This window comes from Odocoileus virginianus, chromosome 1, assembly GCF_023699985.2.
Source record: "Odocoileus virginianus isolate 20LAN1187 ecotype Illinois chromosome 1, Ovbor_1.2, whole genome shotgun sequence".
In the NCBI taxonomy this organism is placed as follows: Eukaryota; Metazoa; Chordata; class Mammalia; order Artiodactyla; family Cervidae; genus Odocoileus; species Odocoileus virginianus.
Window position 1 is genome coordinate 76,396,820 of NC_069674.1, and position 25,560 is coordinate 76,422,379.

Genomic DNA, 25,560 nt, shown 5'->3' on the forward strand with positions numbered 1-25,560 from the left:
ATAATATACATATTCATATATGTACAATATACATATTTATAGATATACTTTATAGCCTACTAACCCAGGTTAAATTCAAGTCTCTTCATTTGAATATGTACTCTAGCCTAGTGATTACAGATACATGTTAAGTCAATTTTATTTTCTCATATATTATAAGCAGTATAATTCTTTCAGTGGGAAGGCAGTTAACATCACATATTGTGGATAATAGTTTACTGTTGAGTTTCATAAAACAAACTAATAAGTTTGGAGACAGTATTTTTTCAACATGTATAATTTATGTACTTTGTACTAGTTTGCTGACTTGGAAATGAGCACAAATGTAGATTTTAAATTGTCAGAGCCTGAAATCAGTCTATCATCCAACCTCCTAAGAGAATAAGCAGTGAGTTTTTGTTTTCCCTAAGCTGTCATAGTTTTAAAATCTGATTCAGGAGGGAAAAAAATGAAAAATTAAGAATAAGAGAATGGAACTGAAATTTATTGCCTAGCTCAATATAAATTTGTTTGCTGAAGGCTTTAACACTTAGCAAGTAGTAACTCTTAACATTTATTTTGGAGACAAAGTTTTAGATTGAAATTTTCAGTTTTTAAACATTTGGGGAAAAAATCCTGAGAAACTAAGAAAGTCAGATTAGTCATTTTGTAAATAGAATGATGATGTAAAGATAATTAGATGAAGAATTATATTTTAGGAAAATTAATTAGATAAAAATATTAGAATATTATTTGCTGTGTGAGCATGTATGTGTGCATTTACATGCATATAATTTAGGTGGATTAAATATCCAAGTAGTTCATTTGTCTATCTTTTGTCTATCTATCATTTTTCTATCTTTTATTTCATTTGTCTCATCCTAAAAACCCGGAGCTTACCGTTGGTGGAACCCAGGTATGGAAGAGGGGGTAGTCTCTGTAGCATGTGCTCATTCACCCTAGGGATGTAGACTGACAGAAGTTCCTTCCATGTGGTTCTACCCGTCTGATCTTGGGGCAGGAAGAGAGTTTGAGAGTCTATTTCTCAATTTTAAATTCACCAACTTGAAAGTTACAGATATCACTTCCATCATAACCCACTGGCTAGCACTAGCCATGTACCTCCACCCTAGTGCAGGTGGGAAAAGGTGTAATTCTCCTACATGTCCAAAAGAGAGATTCAGATGCAGTGAAGCAATGCAGTCTATACTAAGTCTTGTCATATAGCATGGTTGAATGATGATTTTTAATTTCATTAAAAAAAACCTATAAACTAGACTGTAATGGCTTTTCATTTAATAATGACTTTATGTAGAACACAAGAGAAGCAACCTAATAAAAGACTGGTTTTGACCAAGCACTGAGAATAGGTTGGCCACTTACTGAAATTCTTGAAAGGTAAAATGAATATTATGATTATGCTACTATGTGACATACAGCCCTAATAACTAGTCTTTGTACCTATTTCTTAAAGTTTACTATATATAATTTATACAACATATAGTCTAGTATGATATTATAATACACTAAAATACACATGAGCTTCAATCATCCAGTAGCCTTACTTTTATATTTATATTCTGATTTTCTTATGTTTGCTGTATAAATTAATACTAGTTACACAATTAGATCCCCATAAATTAGACCCTTGGATACATATTTTCAGACTTTTTTTAGAAAACAAAAAAATACAGATTGCTTCTAACCTCAGCACATTCTTTTTGAGACATGATAACAATATATTTGATGACCTATGAGTAAAACACACTTAATCCTCAGATATGTATAGTTAATTCTATTCACTCATAATAACTGATCTTACAGAAACAAAAGAATATTTTGTTTTTATTATTGTATGGGCAGTGAATTTAAAATTGAACCCTTAACAATCCTAAAATATATTACTTGATTACAAAAAAAGGAGAGTATAAATTAGTAGCTTAATGATCCTCAAAGTAAATATGCTTTGATATACAAATATTCAGATTCAAAATCTATTCATCAAAATATTAAAACACATCTCAAAATTATCAAAAAACCTCATGTTCACAAGTTGCTTACTATGATACCATAACAAAGAACTGAATATAGAACTATACCTGAACAAAGAACATAGAACCATACAAAGAACATAGAACCATATCAGAACAAAGAACTATGAAAAGAAACTAATCATTATCAAATATTTCTGAATTACTTAAACTGAATTTTAAAAATTCCATAATTCATCAGTATTTATTAAAACATTCATCTTTCTTAACTCAATCCATGAAAAAATGTGTACATGTTCTCAGTTCTATGTTATGGACTTCTAGTAGTTAACAATATTCTCATTAGGCTTAGATAAAAATGATTTATATTAAAAGACTGCAAGGAGATCAAACCAGTCAATCCTAAAGGAAATCAGTTCTGAATAGTCATTGGAAGGACTGATGCTGAAGCTGAAACTCCAATACTTTGCCCACCTGACGTGAAGAACTGACTCATTGGAAGAGGCCCTGATGCTGGGAAAGATTGAGAGCAGAAGGAAAAGGGGACGACAGAGGATGAGATGGTTGGATGGCATCACTGACTCAATGGACATGAGTTTGAGTAAGCTCCAGGAGTTGGTGATGGACAGGGAAACCTGGCATGCTGCAGTCCATGGAGTGGCAAAGAGTCAGACATGACTGAGCGACTGAACTGAACTAAATACAGTTTCTCAGGAAAATAAAACCTGCTGATATATGAGGCAGATTTTAGTTTAACATTCATCAAGGAGTGTTCTAGTTATTTTACATGTTTTTAAAATTTTCATAACAGTCCTTTGAGGTAAGTAAGATATATATTAGATTAGTTTGACAAATGACAATTTAAGTCATCTACTGCTAAAAAGCTGTTTATCTAAATATTCACTGACATATCAACACTGGTAACTGAAGAAGATAAAAGAATTACATTACTCCGGAATAAATATGTTCTTCTCTGAGTCAAAGAAACCCCGTGGCTTAAAACAGATGAAGATTAAATAGAGAAGTCATTTTCAGTTTGAGAGAGACCATCCTTATACATTTATTTCTTTCAAAAATAAAGTCATTCACCAATTCTCCTGAGTACTTACATTCTGTCCCTAATAATAATGCTGATGTATTTTTTTTTATATAATGAGTAGTGACTACCAACAATCATATAAAAAGGTACGGAAAGTGCAGAAACAACAACTGGTCTTCACAGACCTGGAAGGATAGTAATGAGCCATTTCCTCAGTCATGTTCTCATCTGGACGAGTGTAAGATAAAAAAAGGCCCCACCATGAACTGCCTCACAGCTCCTAGTTGCTATCATTTGCAAGAAACAATTAAAAACAAAACGATTTTTATGTAAGACTGAAATAACCAGCAAGGACTGCAGTATTTTTTGTCATGTATTATTCATTAGGGTAAAATTGTATATGACTTGATTTGCTCTAATTACAAAAATTCTGACTAAATTCCATCTCAATGCAAGCATAACTCATAGCTCCATACTTAAAAAATCTGATCTTGTATCTTGTGACAAAATAGCTTTGAAATCTTTAAGCCCATTTAGAATCTTTCTCTCTGAATAATTGGATTTTAGAAATATCTTTTAAATGCCTCTTTATCTCTAGGGAGAAATCTGAGTAAGATCTTATCCATGAAGCAAAATGCCAGATGATTAAAAAATTCTCATCTCAAATTCCAGACCTCTATTTTCTCTTCAGTTGTCAATCCCTTTTTAATTTGCTGCGAACAGTACTGTCAGTCTGTTTTGGAAGCTGTTCTAATTTAATATTTCATTATCTTTCTTCTTCAGCCTTTGAATGGCCTGTCACTTGTTATAGCCATCATAAAAAGCTAGCCAAGTAAATGTCTGATTTCCAGCTATCAATTTATAGAGATTTTGAATTGTGCACACATCCTTTTTGATGTCTTCCATGTTCCCTTTTTAATATCTTTTTATAAAGAATGAGACAATGGATTTTTATTTGTATTCTCCTCTAAACAATTTTTTAAAGTATGGCAATAATTTGACCTTCAACAAATCCCTGAATATCCTTGTTCAGTAACAGATTTTTAAAAAGTAACAGAAAAAAATTTTCAAAACTTCTAATAAAATATGAAAAATGAATAGAAATTAAGGGAGTTTAATAATCATATTATACAATATCTGAGGGCCCCCTTCCTTAGCAACAACATGAAGAAACATATTTCAGCTCCAAGAAGTTACAGAAAGATCTGCAATTTTTCTTTAGTGAGTTACAGAGGGCTGGGACCTAAGTGACCTACACATGGACATTAATATTATTAGATAAGAAACACTGATGCAATACCAAGAGTAACCAAGTTATGTTGACAGAGATTCTTGAAAAACTTCGGGTTCACCAAACAATGTTCATGAGGCTCCTAGGAATAAAAGACTTTCCAAGGGCCCTTTCTTAAATATTTATCCAAATATGCAACAATATAGGAGAAACTTTGCAATGAAAAATAGTAAAAAAAAAAAAAAACATACTGTAAAATATTAAGAATGACACAACATTTTATGTTCGAATTTTGGCTGATTGGGTAGCATCTGCTAAGCCTGCCACACAGCATGAAGAATGCACTATTCTCTTATAGTACCTTAGATAGATCTGAGGAGACAAATCCAAAATGACATAAAGCCACAGAAAGCAGTAGCAGAACATCTTCACATGGTATAGAGATATGTGTCTGCTGGTTCAAAGGAACTACGGAGAGGATGCCCACATAAGAAACTTCTAAATAACCCATACAATCTCTCCCCAAGAGAAAAAGTTTAAATTATTTACCACATAACTACATCTACCTAGCCTTGGCAAAGTCAGCCAGTCAGACACCAACCATTCTCTGTTCTCCCTTGCCCTTACCACTTCCACCTGGTGGAGGCAAGATACATACAGCTAGGAAGTACCCCTTCCCTTCCGCCTCTTCCACTGTAGGCTTCCATTAGCCCTAATCTAGAGTGCAGGGTGGTAGAGCAGTAGGGGTTAATAATAAATCAAATTTGGAATTGAGACTGTGTTTTTGCCTTTTATATACTGTATTTATGTCTAAATGTGACTGAGGCCATCTTATTATCTGTTACCAGGAAAGTCATCTTTATCCAGTCATTTACTGAAAAAGTTTGAGTCTAACAAAATAAAGTTAGATCTTTACAAGAAACTGCCTGACACAGTTGGACAAGGTGACTCAAGGAGATAACAAAATGAGTTGTAAATTTTATCAAAAGTATTGTGGCATTTGCCAATAATATAAAATTTGGGGAAGTGTTATTATTTGAATTAAATGAAATATATGTTTATAGTATGTTAATGTTACACAGTAATAGAAATACAAAAAATTATCAGTAAAATGACTTAAATTTTATTTATTTCTAGCATAATTTCTTGGCACTTTTAAAGGTTAATAAGGACTAGGAATCTACAAAGAGGAAGCTATAGAACATCTCCCAAATTTGTTTGACTAGCAAACCATTACCCCAATTAAGAATCCTGTTATAATTTCATTACCTATAACAGAATTGAGAAAACATGGCATGGTTGAATGAACAGTGTCAATACATGATACAGATGATGGATACAATCATCATGTTAGATGTTTATATACAAGAACTGAGTTGATCTTGCATTAGAAGCTATCACAAGGGCTAACGTACCACTTTATTTTCAATAAGACCTAGGTTTTTTTCATAGACCTAAAATAAAATTGTGGTTTAAAATATCCCTCAAATTTCAAATAAGAGACTAGAATGCTTAGCAAATTCAACCGGGGGAGAGTATTCTAATCACTTTGTAACATACACAGGACAATGTTTACTGCAAAGACAAAAAAAACTTGTCAGAGTGACTGGCACCATTTTGGACACAGGATACATGATCAAATGAATGGATAGTCAGTCAAGTTGTTATAATATCCTTTTGCCCTCTCAAAAAATAACAAAAGAAAACCACACTTCAGTAACTATAAATTTTAGGCTCTATATCTGCAGAGCCTATGGACATATAAATTTAGGGAATTATAACTTAGGAAATATTCCAAGAAAACAATCTAATTATTACTTCTATATACACCTAGAATTACAAATTAACTGTCTCTCCAATAAATAGGTAAGTCTATTCATCTATTGAGTTGGCAATTATTAACTGATTTCCACAGCACAACTACTTTAAAGGGGAAGTACAGAAAATAAGATTCTAAATTAAAATGCCAAAAATAGTCTTGCAAATTCAAATTTAAACAGCCAAACACTTTATACTCTATGTTTAGAAGTATGGCATAACCAACGTAACTTTTTCAGCTCATTATATATCAGTTCAGTTTAGTCACTCAGTCGTGTCCGACACTTTGATACTCCATGGACTGCAGCACCCCAGGCTTCCCTGTCCATCACCAATTCCCAGAGCCTACTCAAACTCATGTCCATCGTGTTGGTGGTACCATCCAACCATCTCATCCTCTGTCATCCTCTTCTTCACCTGCCTTCAATCTTTCCCAGCATCAGGGTCTTTTCCAATGAGTTGGTTCTTTGCATCAGGTGGCCAAAGTATGGAGTTTCAGCTTCAGCATCAGTCCTTCCAATGAATATTCAGGACTGATTTCCTTTAGGATGGACTGGCTGGATCTCCCTGCAGTCCAAGGGACTCTCAAGAGACTTCTCCAATACCATTATGTGTGTGTGTGTGTGTGTGTGTGTGTGTGTGTGCGTGTGTGTGTGTGTGTGTGTGTGTGTGTACATATAAACTTGAGTTTAAGCCTATTCCTATTTTTCCCTGGAAACAAAACTGTGTCTTAGCCAGCTCGGGTTACCATTATAAAATGCCACAGACTAGGTATTTTCTCTGAGTTCTAGAGGCTGACAAGTCCAAGATCAAGGTGAGTGCCAATTTGGTTCCTGGTGAGAACTCTCTTTCAGGCCTGCAGACTGCTGCCTTTCCTGTGCAGGAATACCTCTTCTTATAAATTATAAAATCACCAATCCTCCCAGATTAAGGCCCCATCCTAATGATCTCATTTAACCTCGACTGCCCCCTAAAGACCCTATCCAAATATAGTCAGTCACCAATGAGGGTTAGGACTCCAACATGTGAATCCATGTAGGACACAATTCAGTTCATAGCAATTTACAAGATGCACAAAATGGTTACTGCTACTTGGTTTGTTATTCTATAATTCTGAATGAATTAAAGGGCTAGTACCTGTAAGATCAGAAGAATACTGTATTCTTTGGCATTTGAATTTACTTTTGGTCAACATTTTCCTATCAAAAAATGAATACTATATTGCATTTATATGATGAATGTATCCATTAGAGAAAAACAATGAAATGAAGTGCAAGCTTGCCCTCAGAAGTGGTATTTCTTCTCTTTGTCTAATACTTATTAAAATGATCAAGTTATCCTATCCTAAAATTTTATTACTACCTGTCTTCTCATGTTTCTACTATTTCATTGCTATGCTCCTAATGAGGAGTGATGCTAGTTTATTAAGCTAAACCTTAAACACACACACACACACACACACACACACACACACACAATGATCATTTTGTTAGAGAATCAATGGTACTTCATAAAATATCCTTTTTTTAGCCCTTACCAGATTTCTGGTTTCATGAATTAGGATCATGGCTTTATGAGTTAAACAGCGTTTTTAAAGGAAAAAGAAAAGCTACTTTGTTAATATGATAACCATGATAATATTTTAAAGTCATTCACTTTTTTAGTTTTTAAACACACAACTCTATAGCATGAAATGATGTATCACCCAGAATTTCAAAAACTTTGTTTTTGGTAATTATCTGGTGAAAAAAATTAATACAAAACAATTTATACTATTGTATATAACAATAATAACAATTGTATATAACAATGTATAACAAAAATCATATTTGTAATAAATAAAAGCAAGGACAAAAAATACTCTAAAAACAAACAGGTATAGAAGTAGTGGGAATTTCTCAGCTCTCCTTAATCATTAGAGCAGTTTTTATCATTGGTAGGAGTATTTTGATAAGATTTTAATTAAAATTACTTCAATTAAAAATGAATGTAAATTTTTCCCATTTAATACTAAATTACATGAGATGTTCACTAAATCTACTGTGCCAATCATTTCATGATATATGTAAGTCAAATTATATTTTACACCTTAAAATTATATAGTTCTGTAGGTCAATTATATTTCAAACTGAAAAAAATAGGTAAATGCTTAATTTGCATCAATTGATATAGAATATAAAAGCATTATTAGACATCTAAAATACTCAATTATCGAGACAGTTTTTTTATTACCAGGCATTATTCTTTCATTGCTACTTTGCTTGGCAATGTTTTCACTGAATTTTTCATTATTATTAATAAACTAAAACTGGCTTATGATTTTTTCTTTTTTGTGCTACACCTTTTTTTATAATGAAGCGATATGAGTTAATTAACTTTTCACATTTCTAGAAAAAAAATTCAAAACTTGAAAGTAATTATTTGAAAATTTTATAGAAATGACTCAACATGAAGTACTTTCTTTGGCCATGTTTCCAATTTATTTTATCATTACTGACATATTATTGAGTTGATCTGATTTTATTTTATAATAAATCATCCATGCTTCTTATACATTATAGCACTTTACTGGAAAGTTACCCATAACACCCTTTCATGGTTTTAATCTCCAATATCTGGAGTTATACTTCTCACTTTTAATATTTTTCCTCTCATTTTCCAACAGCCTTGACAATCTCATTTTAAAGCTTGTGATTTTATTGCTAAAGTACACTTAAACACATTTTGCTACTTGAAAATTTAAATTTATGTATTTATCAAACAAAGTTCAAGTAAGCATAATCACTAAAATCAGGTAAAAGTAAAAACTTTACAGTATATGTTGTGAAAGATCTAGCATGTGGGAAAATCGGGGTACTTTCTAAACAAGTTTGTTACCATCCCTCAGACAAACTGCTGCTACACTTCATAGTGCCCTAGTATTTTATTTTACAAAGCAATGGAACCTAGTGTTGAAAAAACAAACATATGAAATTAATGCTGAAAAAAAAGGGCAGCAAACTATTCCAATATATGACAATATTCTACATAATCTATAAAATGTTAATAAATTGGAATTAGAAAGGAACTAATTCATTGAAGGTATGATCTAATTTGGTACTAACCTGTAATATCAAGAAAATTTATCAATAGTTTTGTTTTTTTAATATCAGTTCTTATTTTATCTTAAGGTGATAATGAGAAATACATATATTTACTTATATCCCATGATAAAATGGAAACAACCTAAATATAGTTATGGAACATACAACAATAAAATGTTATCTCAAAAAGTATTATTTAATATATAACAATACTTTCTGATAAGATAAAAGATCAGGTATAAACTTGGTAGGGTTTCAGTATAATTACTTAGTAATTATATATTTGCTACTAGTATATTTAATGAACACATACATAGACACAGACATAGTATCTGTATCAGTGTAATTTTACATATTTTCCTTTACACTAGTTTATTTATTTTATAGTGAGAAAAATAAGCATTTTAATGTTATATTTGCCCCAAAAGCAATTGTAAAAATCATAAGATGTTTAACAGGCTGCTGCTGTTGCTAAGTCGCTTCAGTCGTGTCCGACTCTGTGCAACCCTATAGACGGCAGCCCACCAGGCTCCCCCGGCCCTGGGATTCTCCAGGCAAGAACACTGGAGTGGGTTGCCATTTCCTTCTCCAATGCATGAAAGGAAAAGTGAAAGTGAAGTCGCTCAGTTGTGTCCAACTCTTAGCGACCCCATGGACTGCAGCCTACCAGGCTCTTTCATCCATGGGATTTTCCAGGCCAGAGTACTGGAGTGGGTTGCCATTGCCTTCTCCTGTATGTTATTTCAGTCAAGATTCTGGAAGTGGAACAACCCTATTAACATTTTACTTCAAAGAAATAGATCATGCATTAATTCAAGATCATTTGTTTTGTACAGAAAGCAACAACTAAAACACTACCATGCACATACCTATACATCAACAGTTAGGAAGTTCAAAACTTGCCAGTACTGAGCTGTGAATCCAAAACCAAAAGCCTATTACAGGAAATATACCAGGCAAGCCTGAAAAAAGAGCTCAGCGGTTTGTACCAATGTAAGGATGTGTAAGATTTATGTAAACAGGTAAAATGAAATTTGTTTATATTTTTCCCTCTCTTTTCCTGTAAGATTACTATGTAACTTATAACACTGAATGATGAGGAGCAAACTAACTTGCATGGAATTTATTTGTCTTGAAAAGAAAATTTTAAAGTTGTGAAGAAAGACAAAAAAAGATCTTTTGACATTCTACTGAACCTGAATTAATTCACTACTCTTTAAAGATCTCAGGAAATTTATCTTAGTTTCTTAGTTCTCAATTCTAAAAGTGCTTTTATAATGAGGATAAAATTTGTTTGCCACACTATTTTGATATAATAAAGTTAATTGAATAGAATGTCTCCATCATACAAAATTAGAAGGAAAAATGTATATCTCAAAAATAGATTTACACAATTTTTTCTTTTTTAAAATTAATTTATTTTTTAATTGAAGGATAATTGCTTTATAGAATTTTGCTCTTTTCGGTCAAACCTCAACATGAATCACCCACAGGTATACATATATCCCCTCCCTTTTGAACCTCCCTTCCAATCCCACTCCTCTAGGTTGATACACAACTCCTGTTTGAGTTTCCTGAGCCACACAGAAAATTCCTGTTGGCTATCTATTTTACATATGGTAATGTAAGTTTCCATATTACTCTTTCCATACACCTTATCCTCTCCTCCCCGCTCCCCAAGTCCGTAAGTCTATTCTCTATGTCTGTTTCTCCTTTGCTGTCCTGTAAATAAAAACCTACATATTTTAATAGGAATACTTTTTTGAGCTACAACCTTGGTCCAAGGTTCCATCATTTCTCCTCAATTCTTGCCTTTTATGTCTGTTCTCAACCAAGTATCCAGCATCTACCTTTTTATGAAAGTGTAATTCCTCATCCATAAAACACCTCAGAGTTCCCTCTCTGCTGTGGACTTAATCTCTGTGTTTTCTCAAAACCTGTATGTTGAACACCTACCCCGCAATGCAACAGTATTCATAAGTGGGGCCCCTGGGAGGTAATTAGGCATAGATGAGGTTATGAGGGTAGAACATTTGTAGTGCAATTAGTGTCTCACATTCCTAATCAGATTGCTGTCATATAAAAAGAGGAAAAAATATCAGCTCTCACTCTCTCTGCATGTGCACGAAGCAGTCCTGTGAGCGCACAGCAAGCTGGTGGCCATCTATAAAACGGGAAGCTCCGTGTACCTCCCCAGAAATCAACCCCGTCAGCAACTTAATCTTGGACTTCCAGTGCCCAAAACTATAAAAATAAATATCTATTATATAAGCCACTCTGTCTACAGCATTTTGTTAGAGCAGTCCAAACAGACTAAAACAAAAATCAGAGTCTTTTGCAATTATCCACAAGGCTGCATACAATGAGGCTTCTGCTGCTCCACCTGCTCCTTCCCACCTGCTACCTCAGCTATGCCCACACTGGTCTTCAGGCTCCTTAGGAACCTACCAGGCTCAGGATCTTGGCGTTTTCTCTTCCCTCTGCCTGCCACAGTATCCAGAGAATTCAACTCTCACGCTCACCAACTACAGACTATGTTATCTTATCCACAAAGCCTTCCCTACCTCTATGTTGTAAACACCAACTCCCCAGCCCCTAACCCAGGAACCGCCGATGCTGTGCTGTGCCTAGTCGCTCAGTCGTGTCCGACTCCTCACCGCCATGGACTGCAGCCCGCCAGGCTCCGCTGTCCCTGGGATTCTCCAGGCAAGAATCCTGGAGAGGGTTGCCATGCCCTCCTCCAGCGGATCTCCCCAAACCAGGGATCAAAGCCAGGTCTCCCGCACTGCAGGCAGATTCTTAACTGTCTGCGCCACCAGGGAAGCCCAAGAATGCTGGAGAGAGTAGCCTATCCCTTCTCTGGGGGAGCTTCCTGAATCAGGAATCGAAACGGGGTCTCCTACATTACAGGCGGATCCTTTATCAGCTGAGCTACCAGGGAATAGGGAAGCCCAGGAATTGCGTATAACCCCAGAGAAGCCGGGTGGGCCACAGTCCATGGGGTCGCACAGAGGCGGACACGACTGCAACGACTTAGCAGCAGCAGCTCCCTTATTTCATTTTTATCTCAAGCTTTTATTATTATGTTACAATATATCCTATTACTTAACTGTTTATTTTATGCCCTATCTCCATCAGCCTGTAAAGTTCAAGAGTACAGGGATTTTTTTAATCTGTTTGTTCAGTGCTGTATTCCCATTATAAACAGATTTTTAAAACCGTAAAAGTAAACTATTAGCACTCTCTAATTAAATAGTGCACCTGTCCTGAAATAGATTAGTTGCTTATGAAGGACTATGACACAATCATCAGCAAAAGCCTAGCAGCTTTCTCTTCTGTAATTCTGACACTAACATCATTTTATGTAGTTACATTTTCTATGACAAAACAAATGAAAATTAAGAGAAGCAAGATCGGAGTAGGGGATTGAGACACAAACTAATATTTATAAAATAGATAAGCTACAAGGATATATTAAACAGCATAGGGAATATAGGCAATATTTTATAATAACTATAAATGGAGTATAACCTTAAAAAATTGTGAACCACTATGCTGTACATGTGAAATTTATGTAATACTGTACACAAACTATATCTCAATGTAAGAAAAGATAAATTAGAATACAGTATTAGTGATTATAGATAATTTAATTTATAAAAAGTAGTTTTGTAAAAGTATATGAGACCTCCAAGGATATTAATACACTCCAGAAAATTCTGTCTTCCTCAATCAAAATCAATGTACCTCTGTGACAGAAGTATGTTCATTTTTAAATTTCTAAAATAGAAGTTATAAATTGCCTAGTTTACATCAAAAGGTAGTATAAGGACAAAAGTATCTAGTACCTGAAAGTTACATACGGTGGAGTTCCCTACTGTTTTCTCTTAGTAATGTGTATTTTTTACAACTATAATAATTATACAAATAAATATTAACATAAATTTCTAATGACAAATGATCAAAATATTCTATAAAAGCATTCCCTATACGTGAATCAAAAATAATTAACATATTAATAAAGCTCTGTGATTAAAACAAATTGTCAGAATATTCAGTCCTTTCTATCGAGTTCACTATTTTTATACTGAAACAGATTAATTAGATTAAAAAATTAAGTGTAGTTCAGGTGCCCTCTAAAATAAAAGTATTAACCACTAAAATCCTCAAAACTAAAAGCTTTCAGACAATATTTTAATTAAATACACTATTTGAAAACTTTAAATATATCATGGAGCAAAAGCAATCATATTGAATTCAAGGGAATTTCAAAAGTAATCACCTTTGGAAAATTAGGACACAAGATATCTTATGAGAATTCAGAGACACAAACTGTCTTTGAATGAAAGGAGAGGCTGTTCCCTTCAGTTAAGCCTTCAATTAAAGTATGCTTTTCCATTTATTAAATTCAGAATCTAGAATGATTCTGTACATCTGATAAGTTTTGATGAACTGCGTGAAAAATGCCAGTAATTATTAAATTTCCAAGATCTTGTTGACATTTCTGATTTTACTCCTATGCCATTTACTCACATGGCTCATAACACCGGATATGAATTTTAAAGCAGTGCAGGCCAGGCAAGGTCAGAGTCTTACTGATGAGATTTCAGCAAAAGAGGAGATGCCAATATTAAGATAAATAGGACTAAATACACAATCCAAAGACAGAGCTGCTTTTTCTTTTTTTAAATTAAGCCATATACCAAAATTTCTTACAATTCTGAAAACATCTATTTCAATATTCTATCTTCCTGATTTTCAAAGCAATCAAAGTAATACTTTTTAACCTCTGAGACTATTACAATCAGCCTTTGTAAATATCCACTAACAGTTTATTCTAAATCAGAAAGAAAAACATTTACACAAAGTCAAAACTCTTCTGTAGGATTTTAAAAGAAGATATGTATACTATGACACACCAATCTGAAGAAAGGATACTTAGATTTATTTTATGTGTCAATTTTATGTTTGTTCCAGCATAAAATAGATGAAGACATTAATGAATGTGACTTCAGTGGGGAAAAAAAGAGCAAAAGAAATAAGAAAATGAAAATTCTCATGCAAAATCAGTATCTTACTAACTCCTCTGGAGTTAGATCTTGGCTACCAAGTAATATGAGTCAAAATTAAGTCAAAAGAAAACACGAGAAATTTTATCTATTACAGTACTGTAAAGTATAAACTTTAAAATTAGAATTTATATGAAACTTGACTCCATTTTTTAATAGTGATGTGGACTTTCATCAAAGACTCAGCTTGAGTTTCCTCTTCAAAAAATTTTAACAAAGTTACAGTAATTAAATGAGACACTGTAATTTACTGGTGTATAATTTACTAGACTGGTGAATTAGGTTCTAATGATTTTAGGTTCTAATTACCTGGGGAAAAATGTATTTTTCACTTCTTTATTCAATATCACTTCGTTGAAAAGTTAATCAAAGTTATTTTGCTTTTCTATTCCCTGGATAACCTACTCCTAAAGAGTTACCTTTCTTCTCTCTATTTTCAGCCTTTTAATAGTTTAACAACAACAAATGAGCAAGGCAAGCAGAACAGGTTGGTGGGGAAGCAAGTTGAAAAGCAACATGAAAAATCCCATTTGGATTATTTCATTAGTTTGTGCTTGCATTTAAATACATATTTTATAAGACTATGCCCCAAACTGTTAGTCATGATTAGCTTCAGGAGGTATTATTGTTCGAGACCTTTATTTTCTATTTTAAACATGCATGCAATATTAAAATTTCTTCTACTGTGGTAACACAGCTTTTAGAAAAAGACATTTGTTTTTAAAATGTGTGAGGTTGCTGTGGCCCACAGTAGGCTGCTCCAAGATATGCCTCAGTGGCATATTGATTACTCTGAATTAAGGGTTATGTGAGAAATAGCCAAGGAAAATAAATGATAAAAACAATAAGACCATGTCTCTCTTACCCTCTAAAAGTAGGAAATACATCTTCCACATGAAGGTGTGCACTCCTATCAGCAGAGGTAAGGAATTCAAAGCTAAGCAAGCTGTACAAACGTATGTTGTTGCTTCGTTAGTCAGCTACCCCAAGCACAAGCTGCCTTGTCTTATCTCTTCACATATTGTTTCTCTGTCTAAAAATGACATGTAATTGGCCTGCTTTGGACACTGTGAGGGTACCATTCTTATGACTCGGTCTGCTCTGATCTGTTGTCTGACTCTTTGCGGCCCAAGGACTATATCCTGCCAGGCTCCTCTGCCCCTGGGATTCTCCAGCAAGAATACTGAGTGGCTTCCCATTTCCCACTCCAGCTGATCTTCCCAACCCAGACATCAAACTCACGTCCCTTGTGTCTCCTGCATGGCAGGCAGATTCTTTACCACTAGCACCCCTAATACGTGCAAATTGATTTTAAATAATCTATTAATCTGTCTCCTGTCAATTTTAGACCAGCCAAAAAAACTCAAGAAGAACTGGGGAAGAGGGAGATCTCTATCTCCCTGGAGAAAGTTCTGTTATCCTTCCTCGAGAATTTGATGGAAAGTTTGAGGATATCTGGATAATCACTATTGGCGACAAAACAGAAACACAATCATGAAAGTCTGTAACAAATTAAAAACACTCAAGCTGGCCTCATGTTTGTTCAAGGTAGTAACATAACCAGATAACAGTGACATGATGACCACACAGTATCGACATAAAAATGCTTTAGATTTCCCTGTAGCTCACACAGGAAAGAATCTGTCTGCAATGCAGGAGACCCGGGTTTGATCCCCGGTTTGGGAAAATCCTCTGGAGAAAGGAATGGCAATGCACTCCAGTATTCTTGCCTGGAGAATCCCATGGACAGAGGAGCCTGGTGGGCTATAGTCTGTGGGATCACAAAGAGTTGGACATGACTGATTGACTAACACTACTACTAAATAAACTACATTTGTAATTTCTCATAACAGCAAACATCTATACAATGCTTACTATGAGCCTGGCACTATTGTGCAAACTCAAATATATTAATTTACTTTATTCTCAAATGAACCTTTGGGCTAGTAATTTTATCCCCATTTTACAGGTTCAAAAAATGCTCACCTTTCAGAAAGTTGATAAATTTGCCCAAGGAAATACTGCTAAATTTTAGATTTGAAATTTAACTTAACCTAGGCTGTCTGCATCCAGAATCCAGGCAATTATGTATACACTCTGGACACTCAATACACTTTACAGTGTTTTTAATTAAGGGGACTATTGGAAACACGCTTTTTAAAATCTCAAGTGGTTCTTTCTCCTTACCATTTACTTATGTGAAAGGCAGGTACAAGCAGTAAGGGTCGGAACTGGTTAGAAAAGGATACCATCTAAAACAAGAGTTGTGATTGGGCAAAGACTCTGCTTTCTGGGTCACAGCTCATCTTCCTATGTGACTAGGTTGCCCTTAGGAGAATTCCTGTTAGAACTGTCAGGCTCTGCCCTTATTAGTACACAGGGTGTCCAAGGAACATCACTGCCATGAGCTTCCTCCCCTATATCTTCCTAAAAACTCATTCCCCTCCCTTCCTTGCAGTGAAGCCTTCTCATTCAATTTGAAGTTTTTCTATTTCTTTAGGGATATAATTTATTCCTTTACCCAACCCTTTATACCTTGAGTTCACAATAAACTAAGAGTGAGGTGTCTTCACTTTACATCATAGGGTAAGGCAGAGAGAGAGAGACAGGTAAAATACAATCAGTTGTGGTAAGAACTGGAGAGTTTACAATGTACATCCCTCTTCCCTTACCAGTCTGGTGTCTTTGTAAAAATATTTGTGTGCACTAACGCTACAAAGTATTAATTTTTTATAAATGCATGTATTACTTTGGAAGTTATTGATACTAACTGGAGAGGCAGAATTATTTGTTAAACAAAAGAGTAGGACACCTCCATGCCTACAGGCTCTCCTGCAGTTATTCACATAGTGAGGCCTGATGACGATATACTGCTCATGGAAATTAGGTTTCTTCTTTTGCATAAATCAGAGTTTACCACAGACTCTTAAATAACATGTAAATGAGAGCATCAAATTTGCTCCCTTTTTTTTTTTCAAAAATAAGATACATAAGATAGATTAAAAACATGGTATTCCAAGAGTTGTTCACATCCTTTTACTTACAGCCCTCATAGATGTCAGTGGGAATATGAACGGCTGCGTGCTGATAGGATATTTGTCGCCCAAAATTAGCATCATCGATAAAAACAGGTTTTATCCTCTGGCTGCCTGGTTCACTATCATTCTTTTCTGGCTATAAAGAAAAGACAGACAATAAAGAGAATATTACAATGTATCCTAACACAGATATTCTCACATTCACTTTTTCATTTGCCAAATGCATATTCTTGACAAAACAGATCTATAAGAATATTTTAAAATATTCCCATGATAATATCAGACACCACAAATTTCCATTCAGGCACTAGCATTCACACTGCATCTTCACGGTAGGATTCACATTATGCCCTAACTTCTCTCCTAACTTCCTCAACACTGGAGTAACCCAGGAGCATCCTGAGAGGATGCATCCTGAGAGGCTTTCCCACGTACAGCACTTACTGAAATGCGCACTTAAAGAAGAGAATACAACCGAATTAAAGGCTCCCCCTTGAAATAACTTCACCACTTATGCTACACCTTTATATAATTCTTGGTTTGATAACTAATCTTACACATGAACGCAAAACATAATAGCAACATGGGATTATTTTGTCATAGTCCTTTGATTTTTGCATGTTTTCCAGGTCTATCCATTTTTGCTTTAAAAAGGAAAGTACAAATGCTCAGAAAGAAGAGATCTATTGTAACTCTAAGTACAACTGAAGCCTAACTTCAACCAAGTTGTCTCCTGAGGTAGAAGCAAAGATTCAATTAATATTGATTCAAGAAAATCTCACAAGAGTTTAAGTGTGAAGATTAATTTTCTACCTATTTGAACTATGCTTCTGATTATTAAATTACCCTGGCAAGGTAATTCAGTTTCTCCTCTGGCAAGTAACTAAGAATCTCACTCATTTATCCAAAATGCATATCTCTAACTTATTCCACTTTCCTATGGTAATTTCCACAAAACAAAACTGAAAAAAGAAATACAACATTTGACTATTTTACAGCACACTGCAGTTACACAACTGATAAACAAGAGAAAGAACTTAAGTGGACAATCTCATAGGGGTGGTAGGATGTGGCAAAACAAACTTTACAAAGAAGTAATAGTGTCCGACTTTCTAGATGGCTCTGAAAATTTGTACAACAAGATAACCCATCAGTAATCCAAGATATTTTAATTCTCTCTCTCTCTCTCTCTCTCTCTCACACACACACACACACACACATACACACTTCCTTGTTTCCCTAGGGAAGCTGCAACATGGGAAAGATTATTTAGAAAGAAATATTGGCAAAAGGGCTTAAAAAAAATCAATGATTTCTAAAGCTGCAAGTCCAACCCATTATTATGTAATGAAATCAATTTAATAGGTCATGACCAAATTATTTTTCAAATGAAATAATGTTGAAAGAAAGCATGAAGATACACTCTCTATAATAAGGAGAAGGACTATATTTGGCAAGTGTCATTTAGTTAGTTATGACTCTGTGTGTATGTGTGCACATCTGGGTATATGTCATTCAGACTGTAAAATTTGTGATAAGCAGAGTTAAAGAAGGATCACTATTTTTAATCTATGTGAAAGCAACAAAGATATAATTGCCCCTCCATTAACAAACAATATACAAAATTATGAAATTGTAGTGCTGAAAGTCTAAAATTTGACAAAAAGCCTACATGCAGAAATTACTAATTCATATTACTTTCTAAAACAAAGGTTAGGTGTGTGCAGTGTTAAGGATAAGAAAAGAAAGAAAAAGAAAGAATGATAAGGTAACGCCACAGAACAAAACACTTAACCTAACACATCTACCATGATTCCAACTGTTAATAAAGGAAAGAATAAAAATTATAGCTGGGATTTGGTCCTGGATTCAGTCATGAATTTTCTTATAATTTAAAATTCATCCTCTATTCTATGATTATCTATGGAAACAATTGACTTGAATAAGAGGATGGAAAATTAAAATGAACTACTTCCACTAATAATATGAATGTAAAGAGGGTCTCACCAAATAAATGATGTCATTATGCTTCTCCACTGCAAACATTCTGAATTAGTAAAAAGCCTCAATATTTATTTTAAAGCAGAGGTTTCTAACAGCTTAGTCTTTGAAGAAGCGGTATCACCAACCACTGAAACATTTTAGAATGCAAGTCAGAGGTTCCACCCTAGGCCCAGTCAATCAGAAATGTCAGGAAGGGGGCCAGCAATTCGGTAATTCAACAAACCCTCCAGGTGATTGTGACACACATTAAAATTGCAAGTTCACGGCTTTAAAACATCAATAGTTTAAATTAGACACAAAATTGTTTTCATTAAAAAATTAGAATTGACTAGTAATAGGCATATTAACGGATGTCTGAAATTTTCTACCCTCCACAGGGAAGAAATACTGTTTTTTATTATTACTGAATAACAGATGCATGCACATAGCAATATGGCCAGTAATATTTATCAAAGGATAATTGAAAAAAAAATACTCCCTGGAGATTCTCTAAGGGTTGGTTGCAACTTAAAATAAGTTGAGGTAGTAATACTCTTCTACTCTTCCATTAAGGAAATAAAAGCACATTGGCACATTAAAACTCTGAGATAAGCTTCACTAAAGAAAATAATATTTACCCTCAGGGTTCTCAAGCTCATCTGATACTGATTGTTTGTTTGTTTGCTTCATATAAAACCTACAACAAAGCACATACTTACAAAACACCATGGAAAGCCTTGGTAGAAAGTACAGATATCAGAAGAGTTGGTTTTCCTCAGTTGTATTTAATAATGTCTTGGACTGTTTCTTGGACTTCAGCTTTCTGACTTATGAATGATTCTGGGCTACAGGTGTGGTACCTATTTCCTGGGGCATATAAGAATCACCTGGGAAGCTTCTCCCCTCACTAATAAGCAGCAAATCACAGTAGGGAGGATGTTTCTGGAAAGAAACTCTCAGTTAATTCTAATACCCTCTCCTACCTAAAATAAGAACACTCAAACTAAAGAAACTATAAAACTATTTTCACTTATGGAAAATTTGCAGTTCCATTTCTACAATTTTAGAAAATATTATGTTAGTTTTTGTAAGCACATTTTTCCCAGAAATCCCATTTATATCTTGAGAAAAATTTAGATATATGAAAAGTAGAAAGATCAGGTGACAGATAAGAGATAGATAGTGAAGTACATATCTGAATTAGGATTAGGAATATGTGGATAAATGCAAATATTTCATTCATTCACTCAAGAAATATTTATTGGTAAAGTGGAGGAGAGAGGATTTAATGATAATTCTTATAGAAATGTCATTTAATATTTAAATCCTAAAACAAACATGCAACAATAGTAAAATGGTCACAATAATCTATTATGACAAACACAATTTAATGTCGTTATTAAAGTGAGTGAAAGTGAAGTCGCTCAGTCGTGTCGGACTCTTTGCGACCCTATGGACTGTAGCCTACCAAGCTCTTCCATCCATTGAATTTTCTAGGCAAGAGTACTGGAGTGGGTTGCCATTTCCTTCTCCAAGGGATCTTGCTGACCCGGGGAACAAACCCGGGTCTCTGCATTGCAGGCAGATGGTTTACCATCTCAGTCACCAGGGAATCCCGCTACTAAGCAATATAAAAGAGTAATTACATCAAGAATTACATATATGCTCTATTTGTTTTTAAATGGTTTTAGGTTTAAAAGTAGATGTTAAGCACACAGTACGAAGAGAAAAACAGCCTATATTTTTAGAGGGATAAGAAGAAAGGAGAAATGAAAGGATGAGTATATAGTTAACATTATCAGCACTATCATTAGTTTTATAGTTTTAATGGTATTCATCTTTGTGCTTTCTTGTTGTTTCCAATACAATACAATAAACAAGTATTATACTTTTAATTAAAACATTAAGTTCTTTCTAGCATACTATTAGCATTATACAATTAGCTTACTAAGGTGAAAGTCGCTTCTATTTCCTCTGAATCCGTGCTCGCTTCGGCAGCACATATACTAAAATATTTCCTCTGAATCCTCTCACACTTAAAAAATTGTGCTTTAAATGCATTTTAATAAGATGTTTGCACTTTTAAACTGCCATGCACGGAATACCCAGGTTGTCCAGTGGTTAGACTCGGTGCTTCAACTCCTGGTACTTGGTTCAAACCCTGGTTGGGGAAATAAGATCCTGTGGGCTACATGACATGGTCAATAAAGAAATTCAACAAATCACCATATAAAGGGCTTTGAAGAATAACTGAAAATAATGTACTTCTCAACTTACATATTCATGTATCAAGTCTAGTTTTATTGTGCCGCTGCTAAAGATATTAAGAAAAAATTATATTGCTGTTGTCCATGGCCCTCCTTTATTAAGTTTCCATAAATGGCAATAAATTCATGAAAATATTAAACTTTCTAAATACAACTCATTTGGTCAAACATGTGAAATTCCAATATAAGAAAAACATGAGAAGCATGTTCCTCAGGCTAATCATCTAAATGTAACTTCAGTTATTAAATAACAGATTGGATCACTCAGAGACAGAGGTACCATCCAGTGCTAGGTGGGTCATTCAGTTTTACAAGTAGTACTTACTACTAAAATTAATTTGGAAAGTTATAATGATAACTCTATGACACACACAAAATAATTTTGCGTATTTAATTATTTTTTAATAATTGATTTTTATAATAAGAATTTGTTTTTTTTAATTTCATTATCTTTTAATGCTAAAACTATTTCTAACAACAAATCATGCCGAAATTAAAAGTTTATATATTTCACATAAATTGCAGTAGAAACTAGCTTAATCACTATGCAGAATACAAACTAAACATATATACTGAAAAACTTTGTTCACAATCACATTATGGCTAATTTACCACCTCCTGCTCTCTGTCATTTTTTGTGTCCCCTAAAACCAAGAGAAAATGAAAGAAAGTGAAGGTGAAAGTGAAAGCCGCTCAGTCGTGTCTGGCTCTTTGAGACCCCATGGACTGTACAATCCCTGGGGTTCTCCAGTCCAGAATACTAGAGTGGGTGTCCTTTCCCTTCTCCAGGGGATCTTCCCAACCCAGGGATCAAACCCAGGCCTCCCACATTGCAGACGGATTCTTTACCAGCTGAGCCACAAGGGAAACCCAAGAATACTGGAGTGGGTAGCCTATCCCGTCTCCAGCGGATCTTCCTGACCCAGGAATCCAACCAGGGTCTCCTGCATTGCATGTGGATTCTTTACCAACTGAACTATGAGGGAAGCCAGAGAAAATGAGTTAACACTAAATAAGAGCTGAGACTCTCCATAGAGGAATCACAATTGTTATTTTGATCTCACTAGTGAAGGGCTTAAATGAATGGGTTTTTGTGTACAGAACCAAGTTCTTCAAAACCCAAAGACTATAGACTTGTATGCAATTCTCCAAAGTCTATATGTGTATATTTTAAAACTTCCACCTCCAAATACATCCTTATATTTTTTATAACTACTTAATAGATATTATATACAATAGGGCTTTGCCACTCTCACAATACAGGTATTTTTGATTCTTGAAATTTTTTGTCAGAGTTGTATTCCCAATATCAAATAAAATTTTGGATACATAATGTGCCTCTAGGCATATTATCACCTAATGAAAATAATAATCGTAGATATATTATATTTACAATAGACTTTTATAAAGACACCAAGACTAAAAGGCTGCTCTGTACTGACATGTAGCTATCAGCTCTATGGATTAAAAGATAAGATTGGCTCTGTAACCACTATTTACCACTGGAATCTAACCAGTAAGGCTGGTTACCAGTTCTGACTGATACAGGAAAGCCTCCTTTTAGTAAATCACTTGCATCAATAAGCAGTGGAGATTCATCAGGGCAGCTGCAGCTGCCCATGCCCAGTTAATGAATAATGAATAGAGAGAAAAAGATGCTGAGCCTTCAGCCAGTTATAATTTTTCAGGTCAGGGTGTTAGGCCACACTGAACTGTAAATAATGAGTTCAGTTATGATGCAATACGAACACCATCCAGTCTCCTGAGTTAATTGGCTTCAGCTGCTATTTTTTTCCTTGAGGACACTATGACTCAAAGATGCACTGAGTAAATGACTAGAACTGAAATGCAAATGTGAGTTGGATCACACTGACTATATGACAATAAAATGATACTAAGGATTTTGATATAATATTTGTACATATGCTTTATTGAATCCCAACAATAAGAAAATAAAAAAGTGAATTATAAAGTAATGAATAGCATATTATCACCAGAAAAAAAGATGAGTTCAGCTAATCACGTCTGATGAAGAAATAAAAGTTTTCTTCTACATTCAGGAGATTTCTCCAGGTCGTCAAGTAGTTAAAATTTTTAACTCCTTAGATTTACTCTATGGAAAAACTATAACATGGATTCTCAGAGGCAATTTACTCAATATATTAAGAAAAGAATGTTTCACAGTTAATATAAAAGATACACATGACATTAGTGGTCGGAAGAAACTTGAATGCATAATTCTATTTCTTAAAATTAGATGCACTGTTAAGTCTCCATGTGTTCTTCTACTACAATTATGATAAATAAAATAGAAAGAAGAAACAGTCTGATATAACCTGACTTTGGTGGCAGGGAAAACAGTAAGCAACTGAAACTGTACAATAACACGGAGGAAAAGTTTAAAAACACATAGGGGATATTAAAGCAAAAAATATATACATTTTCTAAATACGATGAAATGATTCAAAGATAAATACGAATATGAAACATAAAATTGAACTAAATTGTCAAAAATGGATAGCGAACACTGTAGTAATTTGCATATTAAGTTTTAAAAGCAAAACTAGGCATTCTTCAAATAAAATATACTGAGGTTGCTGATGAAAATCACAATTATAACGGTCGGTGCTTAGTCGCTCAGTCATGTCCAACTCTTTCTGACCCCAGGACTGTAGCCCACCAGGCTCCTCTGTCCATGGGAATTCTCCAGGCAAGAATACTGGAGAGGGTTGCCAAGCCCTCCTCCAGGGGATCTTCCCAACCCAAGGATTGAGCCCAGGTCTCCTGCAATGCAGGTGGATTCTTTACCATCTTAGCCACTATGGAAGCCGATAACATTACGTTGGAATACAGGATCTGAGGATACTCTCAAAATGAAATTAATGAATTTTTATTGATAGTTTGCGTGCTGGATGAATGCTCATAAATCATCCATCCAGCACCTAGCACACAGCGAGCATGAAAGCCATCACAACCATAGTACAGGAAAGTGTTATGACAAGAGCTGGAAGCTGATGTAAACTCTGTGAGCAGTATAAATTTGCAAATTATCAGCATTAGAAAGGAATGTAACACTCTAAAAACATATATATATATCTATTCTATATATAAATATGTCATCTAAATTTTAGGGAGTGACAGAGAGGGTATTTTTTCTACTAAGGGACTGTGAAAAGGTTTCTTGCATATGAAAAGCACTATGTGATTTCAAATAGTCTAAAAGGTCAACATAGCACTCCCACTGGGAAGCACGTAGTGGTATATATACACTGCTTTATGAAAGATTTAAATTATACCCATCTATTTCTAAAAAACTTAAAAGCAAATTTTTATGTTGTGAAGATAATGACAGACAAACATACTTAAGAAAATACTGTCAGGGCAAAAGAAGTTTAAAAAAATCGGTAAGGTAGAAAGATCAATTATTCATCCTGACATCTGAGACAAAGACTAACACCTTACAACTAATGTACAAAGAGCCCAGACTCTAGGAAACCAAAACCCTACCGTATTTATAAAGAAACAAAAACCTCTCAATGGCTCACAAGACTCCAAATAATCTGCTTCTGGTCTGACTTTTCATCCACATCTCCTGCCCTGTGGTCCTTGTTCATCGTGTTCATGCTGCACTGGCCTGTCTTTCCGCTCCTCACACACATCATGCTCTTCCCGGTTTAAGGTCCTTCTGCTTGTGTTCCCATTACCTGGTATGCTGTTTCCTGGTCTTTTTTAACAGTATCAGATTGTTCTTCAGACCTCAGCTGAAAAATACTCTCTTGGAGATTCTCCCATCTAAATTACCACCCACAGAATCATGGAAACATTACATCACATTTATCACCTTCAGAGCAATGCAGATGTGACTGATTTTATGGAATTTCACATTAAAGTTTGTCAAACATTCATTGTACTGCTTAACCGCAGGCTATATCTTAACATGGACAGAATTTGGATAGATGGATAGATGGCAGGGCAACCCTTTCAAGACAAAGGATATAAAATAATAGCTGTGTATAAAATGTCAAAAGAAAGGATAAAGATTGATTACATAACTGCTTTGGT

At 34.5% G+C, this 25,560-nt stretch overlaps 1 protein-coding gene across 7 annotated transcripts in view; it reads right to left on the bottom strand.

Annotated features, from left to right (window-relative positions):
* CACNA2D1 (calcium voltage-gated channel auxiliary subunit alpha2delta 1) overlaps window positions 1-25,560 on the bottom strand; it is a 510,209-nt gene that overhangs the window by 158,527 nt on the left and 326,122 nt on the right. For all 7 annotated transcript variants that reach the window (XM_020884065.2, XM_020884063.2, XM_020884064.2 and 4 more), the window contains exon 6: window positions 17,255-17,384. In XM_020884065.2, coding sequence (XP_020739724.1) covers window positions 17,255-17,384 — 130 coding nt within the window. The remainder of the gene's footprint in view (window positions 1-17,254; window positions 17,385-25,560) is intronic.